This window comes from Ceratotherium simum, chromosome 10 (assembly GCF_057802395.1).
Source record: "Ceratotherium simum simum isolate JZ-2026a chromosome 10, ASM5780239v1, whole genome shotgun sequence".
Classification (NCBI taxonomy): Eukaryota; Metazoa; Chordata; class Mammalia; order Perissodactyla; family Rhinocerotidae; genus Ceratotherium; species Ceratotherium simum.
In genome coordinates, this window is record NC_141909.1 from 65684650 (window position 1) to 65709075 (window position 24426).

The following is a 24426-nucleotide window of genomic DNA, read 5'->3' on the forward strand; positions in this document are numbered from 1 at the left end:
AAATAATTATACTGTATATAATATATACAGCATATATTACATATAAATTATATAATTTTAAATATAAATATACATATGTTAGTCTAAGGGAGACCATGTTATATTTTTCTGCTTCTATAAGAGATGAATTTATATTATTATATAAATTATACATATTTATAAATGGAATAATATATTTTATATATAATATACATTAAACATTATAAATAACTATAATTTTATATGTAGTTATATATAATTGTATATATTATATAATATACATACTATATATTATATATAAATATACATATATTATTCTAAGGGACAAATGTTATCTTTTTCGTTCCTATAAGAGATGAATACAGTGGATACTTTATCTATTGGTAATGATTGAGTTCATCTCTCTCAAAGCAGTTTCTTTCTCTTCTGAATAATTCAGAATCTGGTCCTTGTGAAACCCTGGGAACCTTAAGGCTGCTGAAATATCAGGCTAAACACATTCCAAGAGATCTCTTCAAACTAAAATTCTTTTGTCTACTTTTATGATGTTTGAGAAAAAGACTTCATTATTTATAAGACAATGTGCTTTATCTTGGAGACTGTGTTCAAACATTGCCTTACCATTTTTTAGAATGAATGCTTATGAAGCTGACATGAGACCATCTCAGAAGAACTGGGCAGGTTCACTGACCTTTTGCTTGCTTTTCTGAACATCTGTGAATATTACACCTTTCTTTCTAATCTAATATATTCTAAAGTATGCAAATGGGAATGGTGTGAACCACCACTGTACTGGAAGAATTAATACATCACTTTAGTAATAGACTTGAGCTAAATGACTGAAGGTGTAGGGGTACAGAGAAAGCACAATACTTTGCATTGACATTTTGAAGTGAATTAAATATTTTTAAACATGATTCTTCAACAGCCAGTCTTATATTTTTCTATCAACACAAAAGCATAATGATAACTCTAAACTCAATATTTTCAAATTCACATTGTTTAAGCCATGTAAGCTGTATAACTTCCCTGTCAAAACTACTGGCTGCCAAATTTATACTTGTTTCTTCAGCTGTCTCTTTTGATAGATAGAATTTTTTAATTTCTGTAAAGTAGATCTTGTAGAATGTAATATGTTTGCTGCTTTTGTGAAGCAGTATACAATTGTATAATTTCTGTATGTAAATGGAATGCTTGGGCTTTCAATATAGTATTCAAGAAAGCAATGAATATTAATTTTATATATATATAAAATAACTATGGCACATACAACAATATTAGAAGAATCTCACACAATTTATTTTGAGCATAAAAAGCCAGTCACAAAAGATGTACTATATGATTCCACTTATGTGAAATTCAAGAAAAAGTAAAACTAATCTGTGGTGACAGAAGTTAGAATAGTAATTACCTCTAGTGTGTTGGAATATTGACTGAAAAAGAGCAAGAAATGTTCTATATCTTTATAAGGGTGTTGGTGACATGCATATACATCTATATATAATTTCATCAAGATATATACTTTTCTTTTTCAGATGTACATCATTATATTTTGATTTCTCTGTAGACTACATCATGTTCACCACTCAAAGACTAATTACCATCCATTACCATACACCTATGCCCTGTCACCTCTTTCCCCCTCCTTGCTCCCACCTTCCCCTGGTAACCACCCATCTAACCTCTGTACCTATGTGTGTGTTTGTTGTTGTTGTTGTTTTTATCATCTACTTATGAGTGAGATCATACAGTACTTGACTTTTTCCCTCTGACATTTCACTTAGCATAATACCCTCAAGGTTCATCCATGTTGTTGCAAATGGCAAGACTTCATCTTTTTTTTTTTTTTAATAGCTGAGTAGTATTCCATTGTGTAAATATACCACAGCTTCTTTATCCATTCATCCCTTGATGGGCACTTAGGTTGTTTTCAAGTGTTGGCTATTGTGAACAATGCTGTAATGAACAGAAGGGTGCATATATCTTTACACGTTCGTGTTTTCATGTTCTTTGGATAAATAGCCAGCAGTGGAATAGCTGGATCATATGGTAGTTTTATTCTTAATTTTTTGAGGAATCTCCATACTGTTTTCCATCATCAAGATATATGCTTAAGATTAGTGCAATTTATAGTATTTGTATGTCTCAGTAAAAGTATAATTATATTTGCATGTGTATATATGTACACTTATATATAGACATACATATATAATTACATTTTTACTGAGATATAACAAATACTGTAAATTGCACTAATGTATACACACCAACACACATATGCAAACATCTTAAAACAATGACTTTAAACTGGAATTTCATAGTAAACATCATTGTATGTTTGAAATTAATTTATTTAATCCACAGAACTTAAAGCAGTATGCCTCCACTATAATTTAGGATCTCAACCTAAGAAAACACATTTTAGTTGAAGAAGTCCCATCCTTCTCCCCTATGATAGACTACAAAAGATGGCCACAGTTCATTGCAACTTCTGCCATCAAGATATGGAGCCAGTTTCCACTCCTTGAATCTGGAATGGGTTCGTAATTGACTTTGTGCAATAGAATCAGGTAGAAGCCCCATTATACTAGTTTTGAGCCTGGGCCTTTAGGGGCCCTGCATTTTTTCGCTTGCTGCTTGTGGGATCTTTGCCCTGCCACCATGTGAACAAGGCTGAGCTAGCCTGCTGGAGAAGGAGACACCACATGGAGCCATCCAGCCACGCCATTTTAGACCAGCCAAGCCTCAGAGGCCCAGTAGCTGCCCACAGATGCGTGAGTTAGCCCGGCAGAGATTAGTTAAGCCTGTTCCTGATTAGCAGAACCACTCAGTTAAGCCTGACGCAAATTCCTAAACCACATTATGATAAGCTAAGCAAATGGTTGCTGTTATAAGTCACTAAGTTTTCGGGTGGTTTGTAACACAGCAAAAGCTAACAGATATCAATCCATTATAATTTTTTACCTGAAAGAGTAAATTGTTAGGAGAATACTGCCATCTCTGTGCCAATGTTAAACTTATAACTCCACTGTCTGTTTACTGAGAAATATGAGCATTTGTTAGATAAATACCCTTACCTGAATGGGATTCCTATAGAAAGACTGTCTTCCAGAAGACGGGAATGACATCGCAATAATGTGATCTGGAAGTCAAAATAGTCACTATTACAAATGTCATTATAGATGTGAAACAATAAATGAGAACTTAATTTACATATAACCAGAGTCTTTTTTTCATAAAAAAGAACTTTGAGGATTGGGAATGACAGAAAAAAAGCCAACTAACCCTCAGGATACTCAACATAACATATTAAAATACCCAATATAATGACCATTAAACTCACATAGTGTTCCCAAGACTTGACTGGTTCCAGCCAAATGCAACAGATTTGTGCTGATCTCAGTCCGGAGCTCCCCCTGGTGAGAATTTATTTCTTAACTAAACACTAAAGGAAAAAGGGAGACCTGGGCTCCAGCAATCGTGGGAACTCCCAGGGTGCTTTCCAGTGCTCCTGACTCAGAAACCCAAGACCCACAAAACAGTGACCTTACTCTCTGCGGTTCCAGGAAGAGAACAAGTCTCTCTGAGATCCTTGAGACCCAGGATAGCTACTAGAACTCGATAAATTCTAAACTGAACAACTGGAGTCAGCTGAAAATTCCTTCAATTCCTGTACTGTAACCAAGTAGTTCTGATTTGAGATGACAATGGAGATTTTCCACTGTCAGGGTTAAACTACAAATATGTCACACTACCACAGTGGTGTATGTCTTCATGGAGAAAGACTGCTTTGAAAGAACATGGCTTAGACAAGGCAAGAACAAAATAAACATGTAATTACTCAAACGCAAGAAAAATGTGAAGTTAATATAGGTAAATCAACAATTAATCTTTACAAACCAGTAATATAAGTGAGGTCTAAGTCAAATCCATCCTTCTTGTATCGCCGTTTGTTTTCTGAAACCTGAGAGTTTAAAACAACCATTAGCTTGTAAAATATAAATCAACATAAAAATAAAGAACATTATATACATATCTACAACACTCGCCAGGATTTCCCTAAACGCGAACTTTTTTCTGAATCATAAACATGTTTTGCCCACTTACCATCCTTCTCGTTAGTGTTTCAAGATGTCTTTTTTGATAAGCCAGATGAAAAATTCTGATCAGAATGATAAGTCGTAGAGGTCGAAATAAAATGGCGAATCTAACAATGAATTAAAAAGATCCATTTTTGCTTCATAAACGAGGATTTTGTCAATACGGACTAAGTCTAGTGCCCCCTTCCCTGCCCCCCAAGCCTCCCGCCCACTCACCCAGGGGATACTGGGTAATGTCTGGAGACATTTTTGGTTATGACAACTGTGTGTGAGGGGGTGCTACTTGCATCTAGTGAGTAGAGGCCAGGAATGCTGCTCAATACCAATGAACAGGACGGCCCCCACAACAAAGAACTATCTGGTCCAAAATATCCATAGTGCTGAGGTTGAGAAACTCTGGTCTAGAGAAATAGTTATATGATGGATGCTTTGAATTTGTGGATTTAACTTTCGTGGCTTAAGATTAGCATTTTTCAATCTTTTTCCCATCAAAACAAACCGAAGGTTCTCGTTCACCTCTGTTACTCCCATCAGTAACAGAGGTTCATTACACTGCGAACACACATCAGTCAGAATGAGAAACTTCCCAAGGGTGCTAGCTGCTGTCTCTCCTACCATCAGAAAAAAACAGAATGGTAGAGAACTGATGGTTTGGACCAGTGCTTCTCTAACTTGAGTGCACACTGACTCAGTAGGTCACTGGGGCCTGAGGGGTTCTACTTCTTGCATTTCTAGCTCTTAGATGACGCCGAGGCTGCGGATCCGAGGACCACACTGGCTCCAGTTATTTTCAAACAACTCCAAACGCCTATCACATAACGCCAAGTTTCACTGGGACCTGAACTGAAGTCCTGGGAACCGGAGTGCAGAAGGAAGCAAGCTATTTACTAAGACATAAGCCTAGGGAGCCACCCCACGTCCACATCCCAGCACACATTGCTCTCCTTTTCCTCAGTGCCACAGCAGAAAGAAGAAGAAAAAGCCATCAGTCCCTCACACACATTTTAGTTTCCTGATCCCTAACATTCTAACTTTGCCTCAGCTTTCTTCATTTCGATGATACTGCAAAATTCCACCTCTGTGTTGCTATCCATGTCCCCTGGGTTTCTGTTCCATTTGCTCTTTTTTGGAAAATTATCACTGGAGTCACTCATATTTTGCACATGCTCAAACCAATACTCTTGGTTATAGGAAAAACCCAGGAATTTCATGTGTAAGAAATTTTGTGGATGAAGCTCAAGTGGGAATTTAGTGGGAATTTCAAAATGTAGAGAAGTTCAAGTTAGTACAAGAGGCAAAGTCCCCAGTTTCTTCTTCCCGTGCTCCGTCTGCTTCATTCAACTGAAGGTACTTAGTGTGTATACCCTTCATGGGTCCCTAAATACCACCACCCTTTAGTTTCTACGTATGTGGAGATTTATCTAAACATTTCATTTTCAAGCAGCTTATCTGGCACAGAATCAGCACATTCACTGTTGAAACGATTATACAAAATGAAAGCCACAGAAAAGGCAAAAAGAAAAAAAAAGAAAAACTTTAAGAAAGATGAATCATATGTTTCTTACCTGGGGATATCTTCAAAAGAATTAAAGTCATAAAAAGTACAAATGATATCAACCAGTAAAGTCACCACAATAATGACAGCATCTAAGGAGTTAAGTAAATCGGAAAAATACCGCCATATCCTATAATGGAAAACAAAAAATATAAGTTTATGCTCCCCCAAAGAAGAAACAGGGAAATTTTAAGAGCAAAAATTATTTGACTCATCCCCATTAACAATTCTACTTTAATGAATTATCTAAAATGCATTTACTAGACTAGACTAAGGGAAAATATTCATATTCATTATTTTATACATATGTATGACAAAAGCATCAATATGGCAATTTAAGTTTAGCAGGAGAGAGAACCAAACCGTTGAACAAGAGGCAAGCAACGCCTTCACACCGGCGGGAGAGAAAGGCGAGATGCTGGGCAGTACTATTGGGCAACAGGAGCTGAACGTGTCACAGCCTTAGAGCAGCTGCAGTCGTGAGGAGTGTAGAAGAGGAGCTCGTGAGAGGGAGACAGGTCCACTTTTTTGGCCTGCGAACCCATCATCTGCCATTGTAGCCACGGTGGAATCCCAGTGGCTGGTATGGCCTCCCCTGCGCAAAGCTGAACTTCCACCCGCTGCACCTTCCTCCCCAGCACTGGCCCCTTCAGCCATGGGCACTGGTGCTCCCTGGGGAAGCGTCTTCCAATTCCGGGGTAGCCCCCTTCACGCTCTGAGTAACCTGGGAGTGGGCAACTGTCTTTAGCTCAAAGGCATGAGGGTGGAAGTTCAGCAGGAGAGCAATCAAGCTGCCTTCTGAAATGCTCTGGATGCAGTGAGGCTGGGGAATTTAGTCTCTGACTCCCACAGCAGTCCAGCTCCAAGGCTGGGCTCACTCCATCCGCCTTCTCAGACAGCCAGCAGCAGAGAAAATGAGCTGCTGCCTCACTACCAAGCCTTGCTGATGGGATGAGCATGCCTCTGATCTCCTGGGTGCCTTAGCAAAAGTTTTCATTTTAACTGAGGTAGGGAGTTATTCATGATCTATTACCTAGTATTTAATATGCTGTCAGCTTTTATTTAGATTCAACTCAATGATAAAGTATTAATATTTATACTTCACGTACATGTTCCTCTTAATAACGTGCATGTAGATACATCAGCTGCCTGCCTCCATTTTGCAAACCCTTTAAGTTTTACCTGTTGAAGGAACCTTCTAGAATACATTATTGGAGACTAGAGTGCCAGTTACAACAATACTATTAAAGCCTGAGCTACTAGAAATTGGGATTTGGATAGTTGTTTCTCTGGTGGACCACGCCTTTGAGGAGAATCATTTTGATAAAGAGGGACACATTTGGTTGTGTTGGCCTGGTAATTTCTTTGGGATGCTTCTCACAGCAGTACAAAATAGCTTTATGTGTTTTTGAAAAATTAATCGAACTTACCCTTCTACAAATGCTCTAAGAAGAACATCCATTAAAAAAAACAAAGCGATAGCTAAGGAAATTGAACGATATTCCAAACGCATTGTGCTGTTAGAGGTAAATTGGTCCATAAGCACTAGGGACATATCTAGGAAGACGAGAAAAATTCCAAGTATTCTACAAAAGAAAAATAAATAAATAAATAAATAAATAGAACAAAGATAAAGTGGTTTTCACCCCTATAGTTAGACTATATTTAGGCCAATGATCTGATACTAAAATGGCATTATTTAGAATTAAACTGTCAGTGCTAAGGAGAACTGTGCTACCTTAGAATCTCAAAAAAATGACTCCGTCTTCACCTAATAGAAGCAGTTGTTAGGAAAATAAAATCCCACCAAACAACTTCATGTTATTATGCCCTTTTATACTAGACAGATCAGACTAACAGTCCAAGAAAGAATCGGCAAACTGAATTAAAATTACACGTCTCTGCTTGTAAACTCTTCTTAAAATTTGAGAATTTTATAAGGAGCTTCTACCAATTTCTCATAATAAATAAAACCTCATTAATCTTGATAATTTTTAAGAATTTAGTAATAAAAACCAAGCAAAAGCATGACTAACGTAAGCCCTTAAAAGACCACTTTGACCAGTAAGATTTTTTTATCAGTGAGATTTTCAATAAGTATATGATTACACATTAATGGATGTTTCTAGCACAGTGCTGGGTACATGAGAAGGAATTCAATTCCATAAATATATACATGACTGAACTCTAAAGCCTTTCTCTTAGCCTCATGCCTAAGCCTTTCTCTTATATATTCTAAACACATTCTCCATAAATTGATTATACTATTTGTATAACCTAGGAAGATGAATTACTTAGTCTTCAAAGTATTTTTTTACAATCGCAATACAAATTAAAATATTATAAATTTAAAAGGAAGCAAGTGTATTGCGCGAATCTGTATGATAGTACAAAATCTTACCATCATGTAAAGAAGCCTAAGTAGAATGCTTCCAGAATTAAGGAGTAATTCTAGACAAATAAGGTATTTTATAAAACACTTTACTTATAATTATAGAATATTTTAAAGTGCATGCTTCATTATTTTTACTTTTCCAGGTAGAAAAAACATATTACTATGTTACTATTAGACTTAGGTAAATGCCATTTCTTTGCAATTCATAATGTTCAGCTTAAACTAAAATTCCAAGATAAATTAGATTACATTAACAGGGCACAGGGGCTAGTCAGCAACATACTGATAGCAGAAATGCTTTTTTTCACTCCTAGCTCCTTTCTCATTAAAAAATATTGATATTAAATGGATACATGTTTAATTACCTCCTTTTCTAGAGTCTCACATACCTTAATATGAAGGATGATACAATTGGGTGAACAATTCTCTTACACTTTCGGCTGCAAAAAGAAGTAAAAATAACATTCCAGAGTTTTCAAGTTTATCACAGATTTCTTTTAACATATAATATGAATTTAGCCCAGAAACAAAGGCCTGTATAAGTATAATTTTAAAAGAAAATTCTTCAGAAGTTGCATAACAAAGTGCTTTTTACTAATAACTAAAATTTTCACCTTTCTGCTTCATGATTTTTTTAACTTTCATATTTGGAATATATGTGAATAAAACACTAAACTTTGGATGTTGAGTAACATTTCCCTTGCCTATAAAGCCCCAACCCCACCTTTATGGTAATATTAAACTTGGGGTCATCAACTAAAGCAACACAGCATGGAGACAGAAGGGTGTGGTAGAAGAGACCTGTGTTCTAGCTCTCCCATGAATGAGCTGTGGGATCCTGGGCAAGTCATCAAACCTTGGCAGACCTGTTGCCACAGCAATAAAAGAAGGGGCTTCAGGGATGGGTAGGGAGCACCCATCTTGTCCTGCAATATTCATCTCTTGAAACAAGACACCCCGTGAATACGACAGTTAGTCATTAATGAGAGTCACATTTGGAGTTGCAAGTGTACTTTGGAGGTAAGGAATTTTAGTAAGACACATTTAAAAGGAGAAAGAACCTAGAGACTGGGCTCCTTCCATTAGCAGAAGAAGGAAGAGGAGCCTCTGTAATGAAGCCTGCAGTTATGCCTCTTTGTACCCCATGGCCAGAGACAAGGTAGCCGTTGAGGAGCAATTTCATGCCCTGCTGAAGCCTCCAACACAGGAAGCAAATTCCACCCCAAGTGGGGTCAATCCCAAGGCAGTGCTCATAGCCTGCGCCCAAGACTGAAGAATGGAGATGATGGATGATGAACAGAACTAGGGCACTGCCCAAATTGGCCACAGATGAATACTGTTAGGCTAACCTGGGGTAAAAGAGCTCCCCACTCCCACTGTCTCCCTCCTCCACCTGCACCCACCACCTCTGCCCAGGCTTAGGGAGCTGAGGCTGATGTGGATGGGGAACTGATTGGCCAAACAAGGTGAATTCTCCCGAGGTTGCCATTCTCTTAATACAAGGCCCTTCTCATCCCACACAGACTACTGCATCTCTAGATAGCACAGAAATGTTATAATAAATCTGAACTTGCCTGACAAAGTGAACATACAGAACCGTGCCTGACAGAATCATGGGGGCACAAAGGTATGACCTGAGATGGCTTTAGCCCCTCCTATCTCTTTCAGTGCCTCCCAAAACTACCCCAAGTAAATATACAATTGAGATTTTTTTTTTAAAGAGTGTGCTATGTAAACGGAACTTCAAACAATGTGTGTAGAGTTTGCAGCGAAAGGACTGTGACTCCATAATTCTATATCCAGGAAAAGTACTGTTCATATTTGGGAGCAACAGACAGATACTCCCCAACATGCAGCAACTGAAAGCATAGCAGCCACGCACCTTTCCTGAAAACAATTACTCAAAGCGCTCGGGCCAACTGAGCAATAAATCAAAATGAAGAAGGCAGGAATAAGAAAGATGCCTTATAGAGAAAAGGTTAAGAAATAACATCATACAAATTCAGGACTAAGTCTAAGTAATCATTGTTAATGGAGTACATGGAAATGTAAACAAATGATTCTAAAAGCGAGATAAATAATCTAAAATTCTTGATAATAGTATGGATTTAAATTTGCAGGTTTTCTCACACCATTTAGGATTTAAGGTTTGTAGGAAGACAGAAATAAAAGCATGTCTCATTTCTTCTCTTTCCCAGGTACAAGTCCAGTTTTAATCTGGATATTGGTGGAGAAACAAAGGTATAATTATGATCTCAAAAAATAGGTTTATAACTTTCATATCACTAAAAATTGAAAGGAATACAAACTAATCAATAGCAAAACGTAGAAAAATTTAAAGAGAAAATATCAAGAAGTGTTTAATACAGAAAACAAAGTAAGATGACAGCAAAGAAAACCTAGCATACCAGAAATGATAACAAATACAAACACATTACTCTCATATTAAATATTGGCAAATACTCTCAGATAAGTTTAAAAAACTAAATGCGCTATATGTTCTGTACAAGAGACAAAAACTAAATTAAAATGATAGTTTGAAAATAAAGAGATAGGGGCTGGCCCCGTGGCTTAGTGGTTAAGTGCGCGCGCTCCGCTGCTGGCGGCCCGGGTTCAGATCCCAGGCGCGCACCGACACACCGCTTCTCCGGCCATGCTGAGGCCGCGTCCCACATACAGCAACTAGAAAGATGTGCAGCTATGACATATAACTGTCTACTGGGGCTTTGGGGGAAAAAATAAATAAATAAATAAATAAAATTATAGAAAATAAAGAGATGGACAATGATATGAGAAGCAAATGTTAAATCTCAAAACATTGAAAGTTGTAATATTAATATCAAAGTTGAATTCAAAGCAAAAATATTAGCTATGACCAAGACATCTTATATTGATAGAAGGCAGACTCTATAGGACACTAACAAGACCATGTTGAAAAGGGGTGGGATCTGTATTGGGGTCAGGTATTGTCTTTTCCACTGAACACATTTCTCTCTGCAGAGGCTGGAGGAGGCATGTGGCCACACTCAAAGCACTAAGGGCACTGGGGTGATTCTTTGGTCTTCCCGCTCTCATTCTAGGGCTCGGGATTTTCCCCCCAGACTATCCACAAGACACAAAGCAACATTCCTAGATTATAGTGTAAACTCAGGTTGAAGAGAGTAGAGTCAGGCTTCAGATCTGATTCCAACCTAAGTTAGCTCATTAGAATTCTCTACTGGGGTTTGGAGAGGAAGCCCGAAAGTACCTAAGAGTGTCTTCTGCATGGCTTGGTCCTCAGGGTATGTACTTCCCTAGGGAGTGTTGGTAGCAAGGATAGGATCTGAGTGTCTCTGGCCAAATACTATCCATTCTTAAATATATATATTGAAATAATTTCTATTGTGCAGGAAACACATATTTAAAGAACTCGTATGCGATATTTAAAGAAACTCATCCTGGAATAAGATACAAAAAACTTCAATGTACTCTAAAACATAAAAATTATGCAGGCTACATTTTCTGACCACAATGTAATAAAACCATTGCAAAGGGAGAGTACTCACATACAAAGTATTTAATTGCATTTTATCACTACAGAAATTAAAAAGGTGCCATATATGACAACTTAGATTAAATGGTGATATTGCTTGAAAGACAGAAACTACTAACATTTGCTCAAGAAAAAATAGATAACCTGAATAGTTCAAAAGATAATATACCTTTTAAAGAAATTGAACTTGTCGTTTAAAACTTTCCAACAACAAAAAATCCAAGCCCAGGTGACTTCACTCAAGAATTCTATTCATTTTTTTGTGTGTGTGAGGAAGATCAGCCCTGAGCTAACATCCATGCTAATCCTCCTCTTTTTGCTGAGGAAGACCCACTCTGAGCTAACATCTATTGCCAATCCTCCTCCTTTTTTTTCTCCCCAAAGCCCCAGTAGATAGTTGTATGTCACAGTTGCACATCCTTCTAGTTGCTGTATGTGGGATGCGGCCTCAGCATGGCCGGAGAAGCAGTGCGTCGGTGTGCGCCCAGGATCCGAACCAGGGCTGCCAGTAGCGGAGCGTGTGCACTTAACCGCTAAGCCATGGGGCCGGCCCTCTATTCATTTTTAAAGGAAGAAATAATACCAATTCTAAACAAACTCTTCCAGAAAATAGAAGAGGACTATTTCCAAACTCATTTTAGGAGACCAGCATTACCCTGATTACCCGATCGCTGTTAGACCAGCAAAACCAGTAAAGACATTATATGACAAGAAAATTACCAACCAATATCCCTCATGAATATAGTTGCAAAAATCCTTAACAAAACATTAGCAAACTGAATCCAGCAACATAAAAAAATATGTCATGACCAAGGGGGGTTTGTTCCAGGAATTCAAGTATGCTTCAACATTCTAAAATTAATGTAATTTATCATGTCAATAAACTAAGGAAAATAAAACATGGTCATCTCAATAGACGTAAAAAATTTTTTTCAAAAAATTTAACATCCATTCATAATAAAAACTTTCAGTGAACTAGGAATAGAAGGGAACTTCCTTAACCTGACAATGGACATTTACAAAAAACCCGTGGCTAATATCATTCTTAATGGTGAAAGACTAAATGTTTTCTTCCAATGATTAGGAATTCAGTATGTCAGTTCACTCTTCTATTCAAAATTGTATTGGAGGTTCTAGTCAATGCAATAAGACAAGAAAAGGAAATAAAAGGCATATAGATTGGAAAGGAAGAAATAAAACTCTCCCTATTTGTAGACGATATGCTTGTCTACCTAGAAAATCCCAAGGAATCTACAAAGAAGCTAATGGAACTAATAAGTGAGTTTAATAAAGTTACCAGATAAAAGGTCAATATACAAAATTCAATTATAGTTCTATATACTAGCAATGAACAACTGAAAAATGGAAATTTAAGCAACGGCACCATTTACATTAGCACCAAAACCCACGAAATACTTTGGTATAAATTAACAAAATATGTGCAGGATCTGTACACTGAAAATTACAAAACATGATGAAAGAAAAAGAAATCTAAAGATAAGAAGAGATGTACCATGTTCATAGATTAGAAGAGTTAATATTGTTAAGATGTCACTTTTCCTCAAACCAATCTATAGATTCAACAAAATTTCAATTAAAAAAATTTTTGTAGATATTGACAACCTGATTCTAAAATTTATATGGAAAGGCAAAGTGATACCACTACCTGATTTAAAGACTTACTATAATGTTAAATAATCAAGACAGTGTAGTATAGAAGAAAGAATAGACACAGAGAACAGTAGAACAGAATAGAGTCCAGAAATAGACTCTCCTATTTGATCAACTGATTTTCAACAAAGATGCAAAGGCAAGTCAATGGAGAAAAAAATAGTCTTACAAGAAATTGGAGTGGAATTATTGGACATACAAATGCAAAGAGAATGCTCCTCAACCTGTATCACACAACATAGACAGAAATTAACTCAAAATGGATCCATGTACCTAAATGTAAAACCTAAAACTATGAAATTTATAGGAGAAAATATTCGTGACCTTGGGTTAGAAAAACATTTCTTAGGACACCAAAAACACAATCATGAAAGAAAAAACTGAATTTCATCAAAATTAAAAATTTCTGCTGTGCAGAAAACAAAAAAAAGAAAAGACAAGCTACAGATTGGAAGAAAATATTTGCAAACATTTATCTGATAAAGGACTTGTATGCAGAACATATAAAGAACTCTCAAAACTCAACAGCAAGGAAAAAAAGTTTAAAAACAGGCCAAAGATTTGGACAGACATTTCACCAAAGAAAATCGATAGATAGCAAGTAAGCATGAGAAAAGATGCTCAACATCATTGGTCACAATGAAAATACAATTTCAAGTCTCAATGAGACCCCTCTACTCACCTATTACAATGTCTTAAAAAACAAAACAAAACGCAACAGAAGGACAATACCAAGTACAGGCGAGGATGCAGAGCAACCAGAACCCTCACACATGTGAAACAGTACAGCCATTTCAGAAACTGTTTCTTACACAAGTAAACATACACTTTACCATAAGATTCAACAATCCTGTTCCTCAGCATTAACCAAGATAAATGAAACTTACACCCACATAAAGACTTGTACGCAAATGTTCATAGCCACATCATTCATACAGGCCAAAACTGGAAATAATCCAAATGTCCATCAATGGGTGAATGGATAAGAAAATACAGTATATTCATACAATGGAATACTACTCAGCAAGAAAAAGAAACAGACTACTGATACATGAATTCATATGGATGAATCTCCAATGCATTATGCTATGTGAAAGAAGCCAATTTCAATTGGCTACATACTTCAATTCTATTCAATGACATTCTGGAAAAGGTAAAACTATAGGGACAGAAAACAGATCAGTGATGGCCAGGGGCTGGGTTTGGGCGAAGGGTTGAACACAAAAGGACTTGAGAAATTTTAAAGAGATGATAGAATTTTTCTGTGTCATGATTATGGTAGTGGTTACACAAATGTACATATTAGTCAAAACTCATAGAATTGCCACACAATGAATAAAATTCATTATACATAAACTGTAGTTTAAGTTTTTAAAAAACATTTACTATGCTGTTAATGTGTGAAAAGTGTGCTGTAATCAAAAGGCTGGTAAAACAATGGAATAAAATAGATTCTGGAAACAGACCCAGTACGTAAAGATTCAAAATAAAACAGAGATTTAAAAATCACTAAAGAAGATATAAATTTTTCAATAATACATTCATTCATTCAGCCAAAGTCAGTGAGTGCCTACTGTGTACCATGGTACTGTTTTAGGCACCAGAGATACAGCAGTTAACAAAATGGACAAAATTTCTTCCTTCATGAGGCTTGCATTCTTGTTATGAGGACAGAGCATAAATATAATAAATAAGTAAATAACATAGTAAGTTATGAGGTGATAAGTGCAATGAGAGATCACTAAAATGGGGCAAGGACAATGGAGGGGATGCAATTTTGATGTTGGCAAAACTAGGTAGCCACTTGGCAGAAAAGTAGATTCCTACATTTTATACCTGAATGCAAAATAAATTCTGTCTGGGCAGATGTTTTATTCAAATGTAGAAAATAAATTTAAAACACAGAAGAAGAAATTTTGGTGAATATATTAAAATCTTGGGTAGAGAAAGACTTTCTAAGTATGACACTAAAGGCATAAATCATAACAGAAAGTAGAGATGTATTCAAATGCATGAAGATTATAAACTATGGGCCAGCCCCGGTGGCCTGGTGGTTAAGTTTGGTGCACGGCGCTTCGGTGGCCTGGGTTGGGTTCCTGGGCACAGACCTACATCACTTGTCTATCAGTGGCCATGCTGTGGCAGCGGCTCACATGAAGGAAAAAAAGAGGAAGACTGGCAACAGATGTTAGCTCAGGGGGAATCCTCCTCACCAGAAAAAAAAAAAGATTATAAACTTCTATATAGTGAAAAGCTAGACAACCTGGGAAAAATTACCTGCCCTATATATGATATAAAAAGGATGGATATATTTAACTTTTCAATCCAATGACAGAGATAAACATCCTCATTTTAAATGGGCAAAGGTAGTTTGCAAACAATGAAATTCAAGTTCTATGAAACTTGCAGGGAGGGAGGAAACATACACTTTGGCATCTTGCTGTGGGAGGGCATGTCAACATCAACAGCCTCACAAGCATTCCTTTGACAGAGAATTTCCACTTCTGAGAACTTATCATAAGGAAATAACAATATACAGAGATTTGGTCTCAAAGACATTCATCACTTTCTGAAACAGTAAAAAGTTGTAAACAATTTGAATGTCCAGTGATATCTGACTATTTAAATAAATAATGGCACAATACACCAAGTATTATACAGCTGTTAAAAATAATGTTGTAGGGGGCTGGCCCGGTGCACAAGCGGTTAAGCGCGTGCGCTCCGCTGCGGTGGCCCGGGGTTCGCCAGTTCGCATCCCGGGCGCGCACCGATGCACCGCTTGTCAAGCCATGCTGTGGTGGCGGTCCCATATAAAGTAGAGGAAAGATGGGCATGGATGTTAGCCCAGGGCCAGTCTTCCTCAGGAAAAAGAGGAGGATTGGCAGATGTTAGCTCAGGGTCGATCTTCCTCAAAAAATAAAAATAAAAAAATAACGTTGTAAATTTAAAAATAAAGTCAGCTATTGGCAGGACTTCAGGCAACAATAAAAAATCTGAAATGAAAATATATATAATGTTGTAAGTGCATATGTATATTTATTAACATGGAAATATGTGATATGTCATTAAGTAATAAGGTTAGTTTGAAAAAGAAGGTATGATACCATACCCATAAACAAAAAATGTGTATCCCTAAAGAACTGGAAAGGCATATAACAAAAATTAAGAATGGCTATTTATGGGTGAATTTATTGCTTGTTTGTATTTTCTGACTTTCCTAATAATGAACTTTTGTGTTATTTTTGGTTTTTAGCATAAAAATTATTTATGGTGCTTTAGAGCTTTAAACGCACTTTCACACATACTACTTTACCTTTATTATGAGTTTTTTACTATACAAGACCAAGCAGATAGATACTGTAGATAGCATTATGTTTACAGTTTACAAGTGAATGATCTAAAGTTTCAAGAGGTTTAGTGACTCGTGAGTGTCCAGTGAATATTAGCTGTCAAAGCCAAGCATTGTTTCCCGGTCAAACTCCAAATTGAAAACCATGCCCCTAGTCTGAAACACCAGTGTTTCTCACAGGGATGAATGCAAACGCCACTTGTATCTATACAAGAAGCATCTATAATTGAAAAAAAACATACACACAAAACCACTTTATTTTGTTTGGAGGGGGTAAGAAGAAGGAAATGCTTGCCTTGCTCAATCTATTCAAATTTTGCCCCAGCCCTGGGCAGCCTCATTGCAGAAAATCTATAGCTAATATGCAGACATAAAATTCAATTAAGTGGCAGAATGAACTCTTCAATGATGGCCCATGAATGAAAAAAGTCATAGAAAACGGAAATTCACAGGTAATTTGAAGAACAATTTGTATTCATTGGTCACCTCTCTCTTTTCCATATGGTCTTTGTCTAGACAACAAAAAACTGTAGCCGTGACCAGTGAATATCCTGTTCAGCACTACTCACTCTTCAACACTGGCACAAGCTGGTGAATGGTTAAATAACCGGCCAAGAGACAAGCAGGAGAAAAATCTCATGAATATTTCTGCAGTTCAGACACATGCCATTTTAAGAATGTCTCGTTTCCTTGCCGTGAGTACATGGTAAAAATGCCTTCAGATCAGTGCAGTAGGAAGTACTCTCAGTGAGGTTACCCAGAAACAAGTCAAAATTAATAAAATTCCAATGAGCCTAAAGAGAGCTTTAATCAGCAAAACATGTTCGCTTTTTGCTATCAGTCCCGTTTGCTCATAGACAAAGTCAACAAAACCAAGAATCAGAATATGTCCAGGAGAAACAGGAGAGGAACACAATCGAAGAGTAAGTAGCATTCTGCAATCCTCTGTTAAGAAAGAAACTCTGTAATAAAATTATCTACTAAGGATATTTTCACATTTTCAAACTAGAAGAACATTTATTTGTGAGTATGTGGAACTATTTTTTTTCACACCTAGTACTTATCTGCAAATTCAATTAGAGTCATTATTGTGTACCCTCCCTCCCAAACATTTAGATACCTTTCCATAATTTTCCTGTTTCTTTCTCGCCTCAACACAAGCCCTATCTTCGCAAAGATAAGAGATCCACCGATGGCTCCCTCCCTCCAAACTCCAAACTGACTTACCAAGTCAGATCGAAGTCAACGTCCTCTTTACCATTATCGAGCCTGGCGAGTTGTTCCTTTATACTTTAACCGCCAACAAATGCAATAATATATCATTAGAGATGTGCTACATGGACCAGTGATGTGAAAAATTTATTTCAACAAAAAGAATTCTTTGAATCTAAAGGATAGAGTAAACATGACTTGGTTCACTGGAAGACCTAATTTTTTAGAAAGAGTTTTAGAATGATTGTCCAGAAAACTCTGTGTTCCCACGGATACTTCCAAGACTGAATTTTGCAAATCACCCTTTCTCTTTCTCTCTATCTCTGCCTTTCTGTCTCTGTCTCTCTGTGTCTCTCTATCTTTCTCTCTCTCTCTCTCTCAATTGTTATATATAGCACTGACCCAAATAAATGACATCAGTAGTCTTCGACGGCACCTTCATTGACAGGTAAGATAGCAGTCACCGACTTTTGATATTAGTTTATTCAGGCCAGTGTGAAGGACTGAAAATGTACATAGTCAGAACCAAGTGACTTTGTGGACTTACTGTTTTGGTTGAAATTAGGTACAATTGCTCCACAATTTATAAACCAATTGAACTCTAAAAAATTATATGTCAATTAGTTATTTGGAACCTGGGTCCCTCCACCACTTTCTACTTGTCACATATCATGGATATCCTTTCTCTTCCTTGGTTAGGATTCAAATAACTGCCTGAAACAAGGACTCCATTTAATAACTAATCAGATTTCACAAATCTCAATACCCCCCACCTCTCTCTATCTGTATATTTATAGCTCACCTTTCATTGACGTCTCTAACACGGGTTACATCTTTCAACTCACTTGAGTCAGAGCTAAAGGATTAAAAATGCACATAGTAAGACTTCACATGTCTCTCTAGACTTATTTTTAAGCACGAATTAGCTACAATTATTCTATAATTTGTAATCTAGTTGTCCTAAAAAATAACATTTTAATCAGTTATTTGAAACTGATATTTAATTTTTCCCTAGAAATGAGGCTTTATACGTTTGTAATGAAAGTCGTAGTCCTAGGAAAAACAACTTAGTGAATCAAGTTCATGTACGTTTGTTTACTCCTGAACCCCTTCAGAAGCACTTCTCCTTGCTCCAAATAGGTTTCCCTCCTCTCTGGGCCTGCTTTAGCAGAGTCTTATACATGGGCAATCTGATAGTTTCCTAAGGGTTTTGGCTGCTACTAAGGGTGACAAACAGATTAGGGGTAAGAAGCATCCCTCTTATGACCTATTTCTCTTTTATGCAACTAGTGTCAAAGACACTCTGTAACGTCATGCATGCTCCTGAAAATGAACCTCCAAATCTCCATATCTCTCCCTCTCTGTATTTATGTGTGTATAGTGTATATATATATATACACACACACATATATTTCTGTGTATATCTATCTGTCTTTATTTATATCTCACATTTCATTGGCGGTTTCATCAGAAATTCCTGTTGTCAATTCAGGCAGGCCAGAGCTAAAGGATTAAAAACACACATAGTAAGGCACCACATGACTTCTAGACTTACTTTTTTTAGTTCAAATTAGCTACAATTACTCTTGAATTTATCAACCAGTTGACTCTTTGAAAATTCACATGTAAATTTGTTATTTGGAATCTGATATCTCCTTTTCCCTGGAAATGATGCTATATATGCTTGTAATGAATATTTTAGACCTATCAAAAAAGTTAATGACTCAAGATTTAAGTACAGTTCTTTACTACTGAACCTGGCTGAAGGTCTAACAGCCTTCTGTGGTGGAATTTATTTCAAAATCAACTTCAATTTGCAGGTATGCATCCCTCTTCTCCTACCTAATTTCCTGCTTCTCAAGTCCCTCCTTCACCCCCTTACTTTCATCTATCATGGCTGTTTTTCCTGGCCCTTAGACAGGGTCAAGTGACTGCAGGCCTGAGTTAGGGGCTCCCTCCATAGGATGGTGGGTTTGGGTCTGGGGCACCAGCCTCACGGGGCGGCAGAACTCTGGAGGGTCATGGACAGATCCCAGGTCTATTAGAACCTTTCTTTCTGCGGAGGGCTCCTCTGCTGCCTGTCCACTGATTCCTCCTCCTTGCCTTAAATAGGATCCTGTCCTCCTTTCACTCAATCTATAGAATCTCAAACACGGAATGCTCCTAATTGGAGCACTCTGGAAATTTCCTAAGAGTTTTGGGTGGTAGCTACTAGGAGGAGAAAGCATTCCTCTTATGACCTGTTCCTCTTTTATCCAACTAAATCCAAAAAAGATAAAAAGTTACCTACAGGTGCTATAGTAAGAAGATTTAGAAACAGTGTCAAAGACACTGTACTGTCATGGATACTCCTAAGAATGAATTTGGAAATTTTATCTCTCTCTCTTTCACTGTATTTATGTTTGTGTATGTGTGTTTGTATGTCTGTGTTGATATAAGTATAGAAATACACATGTATATATAAAAAGATATATATTTATTCATTTATATCTCACATTTCATTGGCAGCTCCCTCACAGGTTTTTGATGTTGATGCGTTCAGAGCAGTGCTAAAGGATTAAAAAGGTACATGTTCAGATACCATGTTTTAATTTTAGACTTACTTGTTTTCATTCAAATAGCTGTAATTACTTTACACTTATGAACTGGTTGATTTTTACAAATTCACACATAGAGGAGACGGAGTTCAGCGTCCCTATTTTCTCCTAATGCTGTTGCCTGGGACACGCGGACTCTGGGCCCTGTGACTTCGGAGGCGCCTTTGAACCATCGCAGCCTCCAGTCATTGAGGGCTTTAGCCTCAGTGTCTACAGCACTCCAGAGAGCTTCAAGGAAAAGGTCCTTCCCAGGACCTTCGAGAACCCACCGGTCCCCACAGGCTCCTGGGCACAGTGGCTGCCCTCACCCATGGCCTCTACTGCTTCCCCCCGGGGCAGAGCCAGTGTTCCGAGCTCATGATGTGCACCCAGATCGCCACCCACAGCTTCTCACTTGCAGCCACCTTGCTGGGTCCGGCTGCATCAGCTACGAAGTCTCGACCTGAGCCTGGCCTGGCCTTGAAAGCTCTGCGGAGATTATTCCCAGCCCAAGAGCAACCACCGGTCCTGCCACTGGATTTATTCCCTCATCTCCCCCGCCAAGCCCCTGTGTCAATGGGGGATGAAATGGCCAGTTGTGTAACTGACAGATTTTTTTCAGGAATCTCAGGTTCAGGTCAGTTTGGGTGTTGCATACTTCTATTTGTGCTGCACCTTCTCCACTCCCTACTTAATAAACTCTGATCCACTTGTAAAAAAAAAATTCATGTATATATCACTAAGTTAAACCTGGTTTGTCAGTTTTTATTAGAAATGAGGCTTTATATAGGTGGTAATGAAAATCTTAGGCCTGTAAATAGTTAATGCATCAAGATACAAGTAAAGTTTTTTACAATTACTCTAACCCCAGTGTGTAACAGCCTTTTGTGGTAGAATTTATTTCAAATTCCACTTCAGTTTGTAGGTACCCATCCCTCTTCTCCCGTTTAATTCCTGATTCTCAAGCTCCTCCATCGCCTCCTCACTTTCACCATCATAGATGTCTTTTCTGACCCTCAGGGTCAAGTAACTGCAGGCTAAGGTAGGGGCTCCTTAGTGCCCTAAGTCTGGGCACCAGCCTCACATGGTGGCAGAACTCTGGAGGGTCACGGACACATCCAGGCTCTATTAACTCCATTCTTTTCTGCTGAGGGCTCCACTGCTCTCTGTCCACTGCTACCTTCTCCTTGCTCCAAATACGATTCTGTCTTCTCTTGGCCCACTCTAGTAGAGTCTCATACATGGGCAATCTGATAGCTTAAGGGTTTTGGCTGCTACTAATTAAGGGTGACAAACATACTTAGGGGAAGAAGCATTCCTTTTATGACTTATTGCTTTTTTATCCAAATGGATCCAAAAAAGATAAAGAGTTACCTACAGATGCTACTGTGAGATGACTCAGAAAGAGTGTTAAAGATACTCTGTGTTGCCATCCACTGACACACTGCTCTCATTCTCCTTGCTTCCAAATAGAAATCTCTCTTCACTTGCCAATATTATAGGTTGAATATTGTCCCATCAAAATTCATATGTTGAAGTGCCATCCCCTGTAACTCAGAATGTCACCTCATTTGGAATTAGGGTTGCTGCAGATGTAATTAGTTAAGGTATGATCATACTGGTTTAGGGTGGGCTCCTAATCCAATATGACTAGTGTCCCTTAGACAAAGGGAAAATCTGGACACAGACGTACACACAGGAAGAATGTCATGGGAAGATTAAGGCAGAGATTGGAGCGATGATTCTACACACCAAGGAATGACCAAGATTGACAGTAACCACCAGAAGCCAGGAGAGAGGCATGGAATAGATTATTCCTTAAGCCCTCAGAAGGAACCAGCCCTGCTGACACCGTGACATCAACTTCTAGCCTCTAGGACTGAGAAAATAAATTTCTGTTGTTTAAACCACTCAGGTTGTGATTTTTTGTTATGGCAGCCCTAGCAAATTAATACAGCCCATTCTAGCAGAGTCTTATACACAGGCAATCTGATGGAGTTTTCTAAGAGTTTTGGCTGCTAGTCACTCAGATAGGAGGAAGAAGTCTCCCTCTTCTGACTTATTCCACTTTTATCCAGCTAGATCCAAAAAAGAAAGAATGTTACACACAAAAGCTGACATTGCCAACACTTGAGTGTCCAAGAAACTCTGTATTGAATCTCTGTGTGTGTGTATCTTTACATATGTACATATAAACTCACTTTTCATTGGTGACTTCCTCAGTGGTTACTGATGTCAATTCATTCCAATCCGAGCCAAAGGATTAAAATGTACATGATCAAACACCATGTGACTTCATAGACTTACTTTTTTCATTCAAATTAGCTAAAATTTCTCTATAACTTATAAAACGGTTGAACCCTATAAATTCACATATAATTTGGTTATTTGGAAAATATTTCATTTTTGCCTAGAATTGAGGCTTTACATGATAGTAATAAAATTCTTAGGCCTATAAAAGAATCCTTAATGGATCAAGATTTAAAAACATTTCTCTACTACTGAACTTACCCCCAATGTATAAATGCCTTTTGTGATTACATTTACTTCAAATTCAACGGTAGTTTGTAGGTACCCATCCCTCTTTTCCCATCTAATTTTCTGATTTCAAGTTCCTCCACCACCTCCTGACTCTTCATGCTTCATGGATGTCTTTCCTTCTCCTCAGATGGGGTTAACTAACTGCAGGCCTGAGGCAGGGGCTCCCTCCAGCATGATGGGGTTTGGGTTTGGGACACCAGCCTCCCATGGTGGTGGAGCTCTAGAGGGTGGGGGACAGATCTCAAGTCTATTAGCTCCTTTATTTTCTGCTGAGGGCAGAACATCTTCTTATTGTTTTAATTTGAAATTCCTGAGTGACATATGATGGTGAGCATCTTCTCATATGCTTATTTGGCATTTGTATATCTTCTTTGGTGAGGTGTCTCTTCAGATCTTTTGTCCATTTTTTAATTGGGTAATTCTTTTTCTGATTGTTGAGTTTTAAGAGTTCTTTGTATATTTAGATAAAAGTCCTTTATCAGATGTGTCTTTTGCAAATAATTTCTTCCAGTCTGTGGCTGACTTGTCTTCTCATTCTCTTGACAGTGTCTTTCGCCGAGCAGTTTTAAATTTCAGTGAAATCCAGTTATCAGTATTTTCTTTCATGATTTTGATTTTGGTGTTGTATATAAAGTCATTGCTGTATCAAAGGTCATCCAGTTTTCCTCCTGTGTTATCTTCTAGGAGTTTTATGGTTTTGCATTTTATATTTAGGTCTGTGATCCATTTTGAGTTAATTTTTGTGAAGTGTGTAAAGTCCGTGTCTAGATTCTTTTTTTTTTGCATATGGCTGTCCAGTTGTTCCAGTACCATTTGTTGAAAGGACTATCCTTTTTCCACTGGATTGCCTTTGCTCCTTTATCAAAGACCAGTTGTCTATATTTGTGTGGGCCTATTTCTGGGCTCTCTATTCTGATCTTTGATCTACTTGTGTATTCTCTCACCCATACCATGCTACCTTGATTACTGTAGCTTTATAGGAAGACTTAAGTCAGGTATTGTCAGTCCTCTGACTTTGCTCTTCTTCCTCAAAATTGTGTTGGCTATTCTGGGTCTTTTGCCTTTCCATATAAACTTTAGAATTAGTTCATCAATATGGAAAAAAAAATGACTTTCTGGGATTTTGATTCAGATTGCATTGAACTACAAGTTGAAAGAACTGACATCTTAACAATATTGGGTCTTCCTATCCATGAACATGGAACATCTTCCCATTTATTTAGATCTTTGATTTCATTCAGCAGAGTTTTGTAGTTTTCCTCATATAGATCTTATACATATTTTGTTAGATTTATACCTAAGTATTTCAATTTTTTGGTACTAATGTAAATGGTGTTGCGCTTTTTGTTTTACATTCCAATTATTCATTGCTGGTATAAAGGATTTTTTAAATATTTTTTTAATATAAACTTTTGCATATTAACCTTGTATCCTGAAATCTTGCTATAACTGCTTATTATTCCAGAAGTTTCTTTGTAAATTATTTTGGATTTTCTACACAGACAATCGTGTCCTA

General features: G+C 37.4%; 1 protein-coding gene across 1 annotated transcript in view; it reads right to left on the reverse strand.

Annotated features, from left to right (window-relative positions):
- Positions 1-8489, reverse strand: part of LOC147916156 (phosphatidylinositol 3,4,5-trisphosphate 3-phosphatase TPTE2-like) — a 45087-nt gene extending 36598 nt beyond the window's left edge. The window contains exons 1-6 of the mRNA XM_087436162.1: positions 8419-8489; positions 7065-7220; positions 5645-5764; positions 4087-4186; positions 3880-3943; positions 3057-3121 (exon numbers count right to left, since the gene is read on the reverse strand). Coding sequence (XP_087292288.1) covers positions 3057-3121; positions 3880-3943; positions 4087-4186; positions 5645-5764; positions 7065-7189 — 474 coding nt within the window. The 5' untranslated portion in view covers positions 7190-7220; positions 8419-8489. The remainder of the gene's footprint in view (positions 1-3056; positions 3122-3879; positions 3944-4086; positions 4187-5644; positions 5765-7064; positions 7221-8418) is intronic.
- Positions 8490-24426: the final 15937 nt, after the last annotated feature.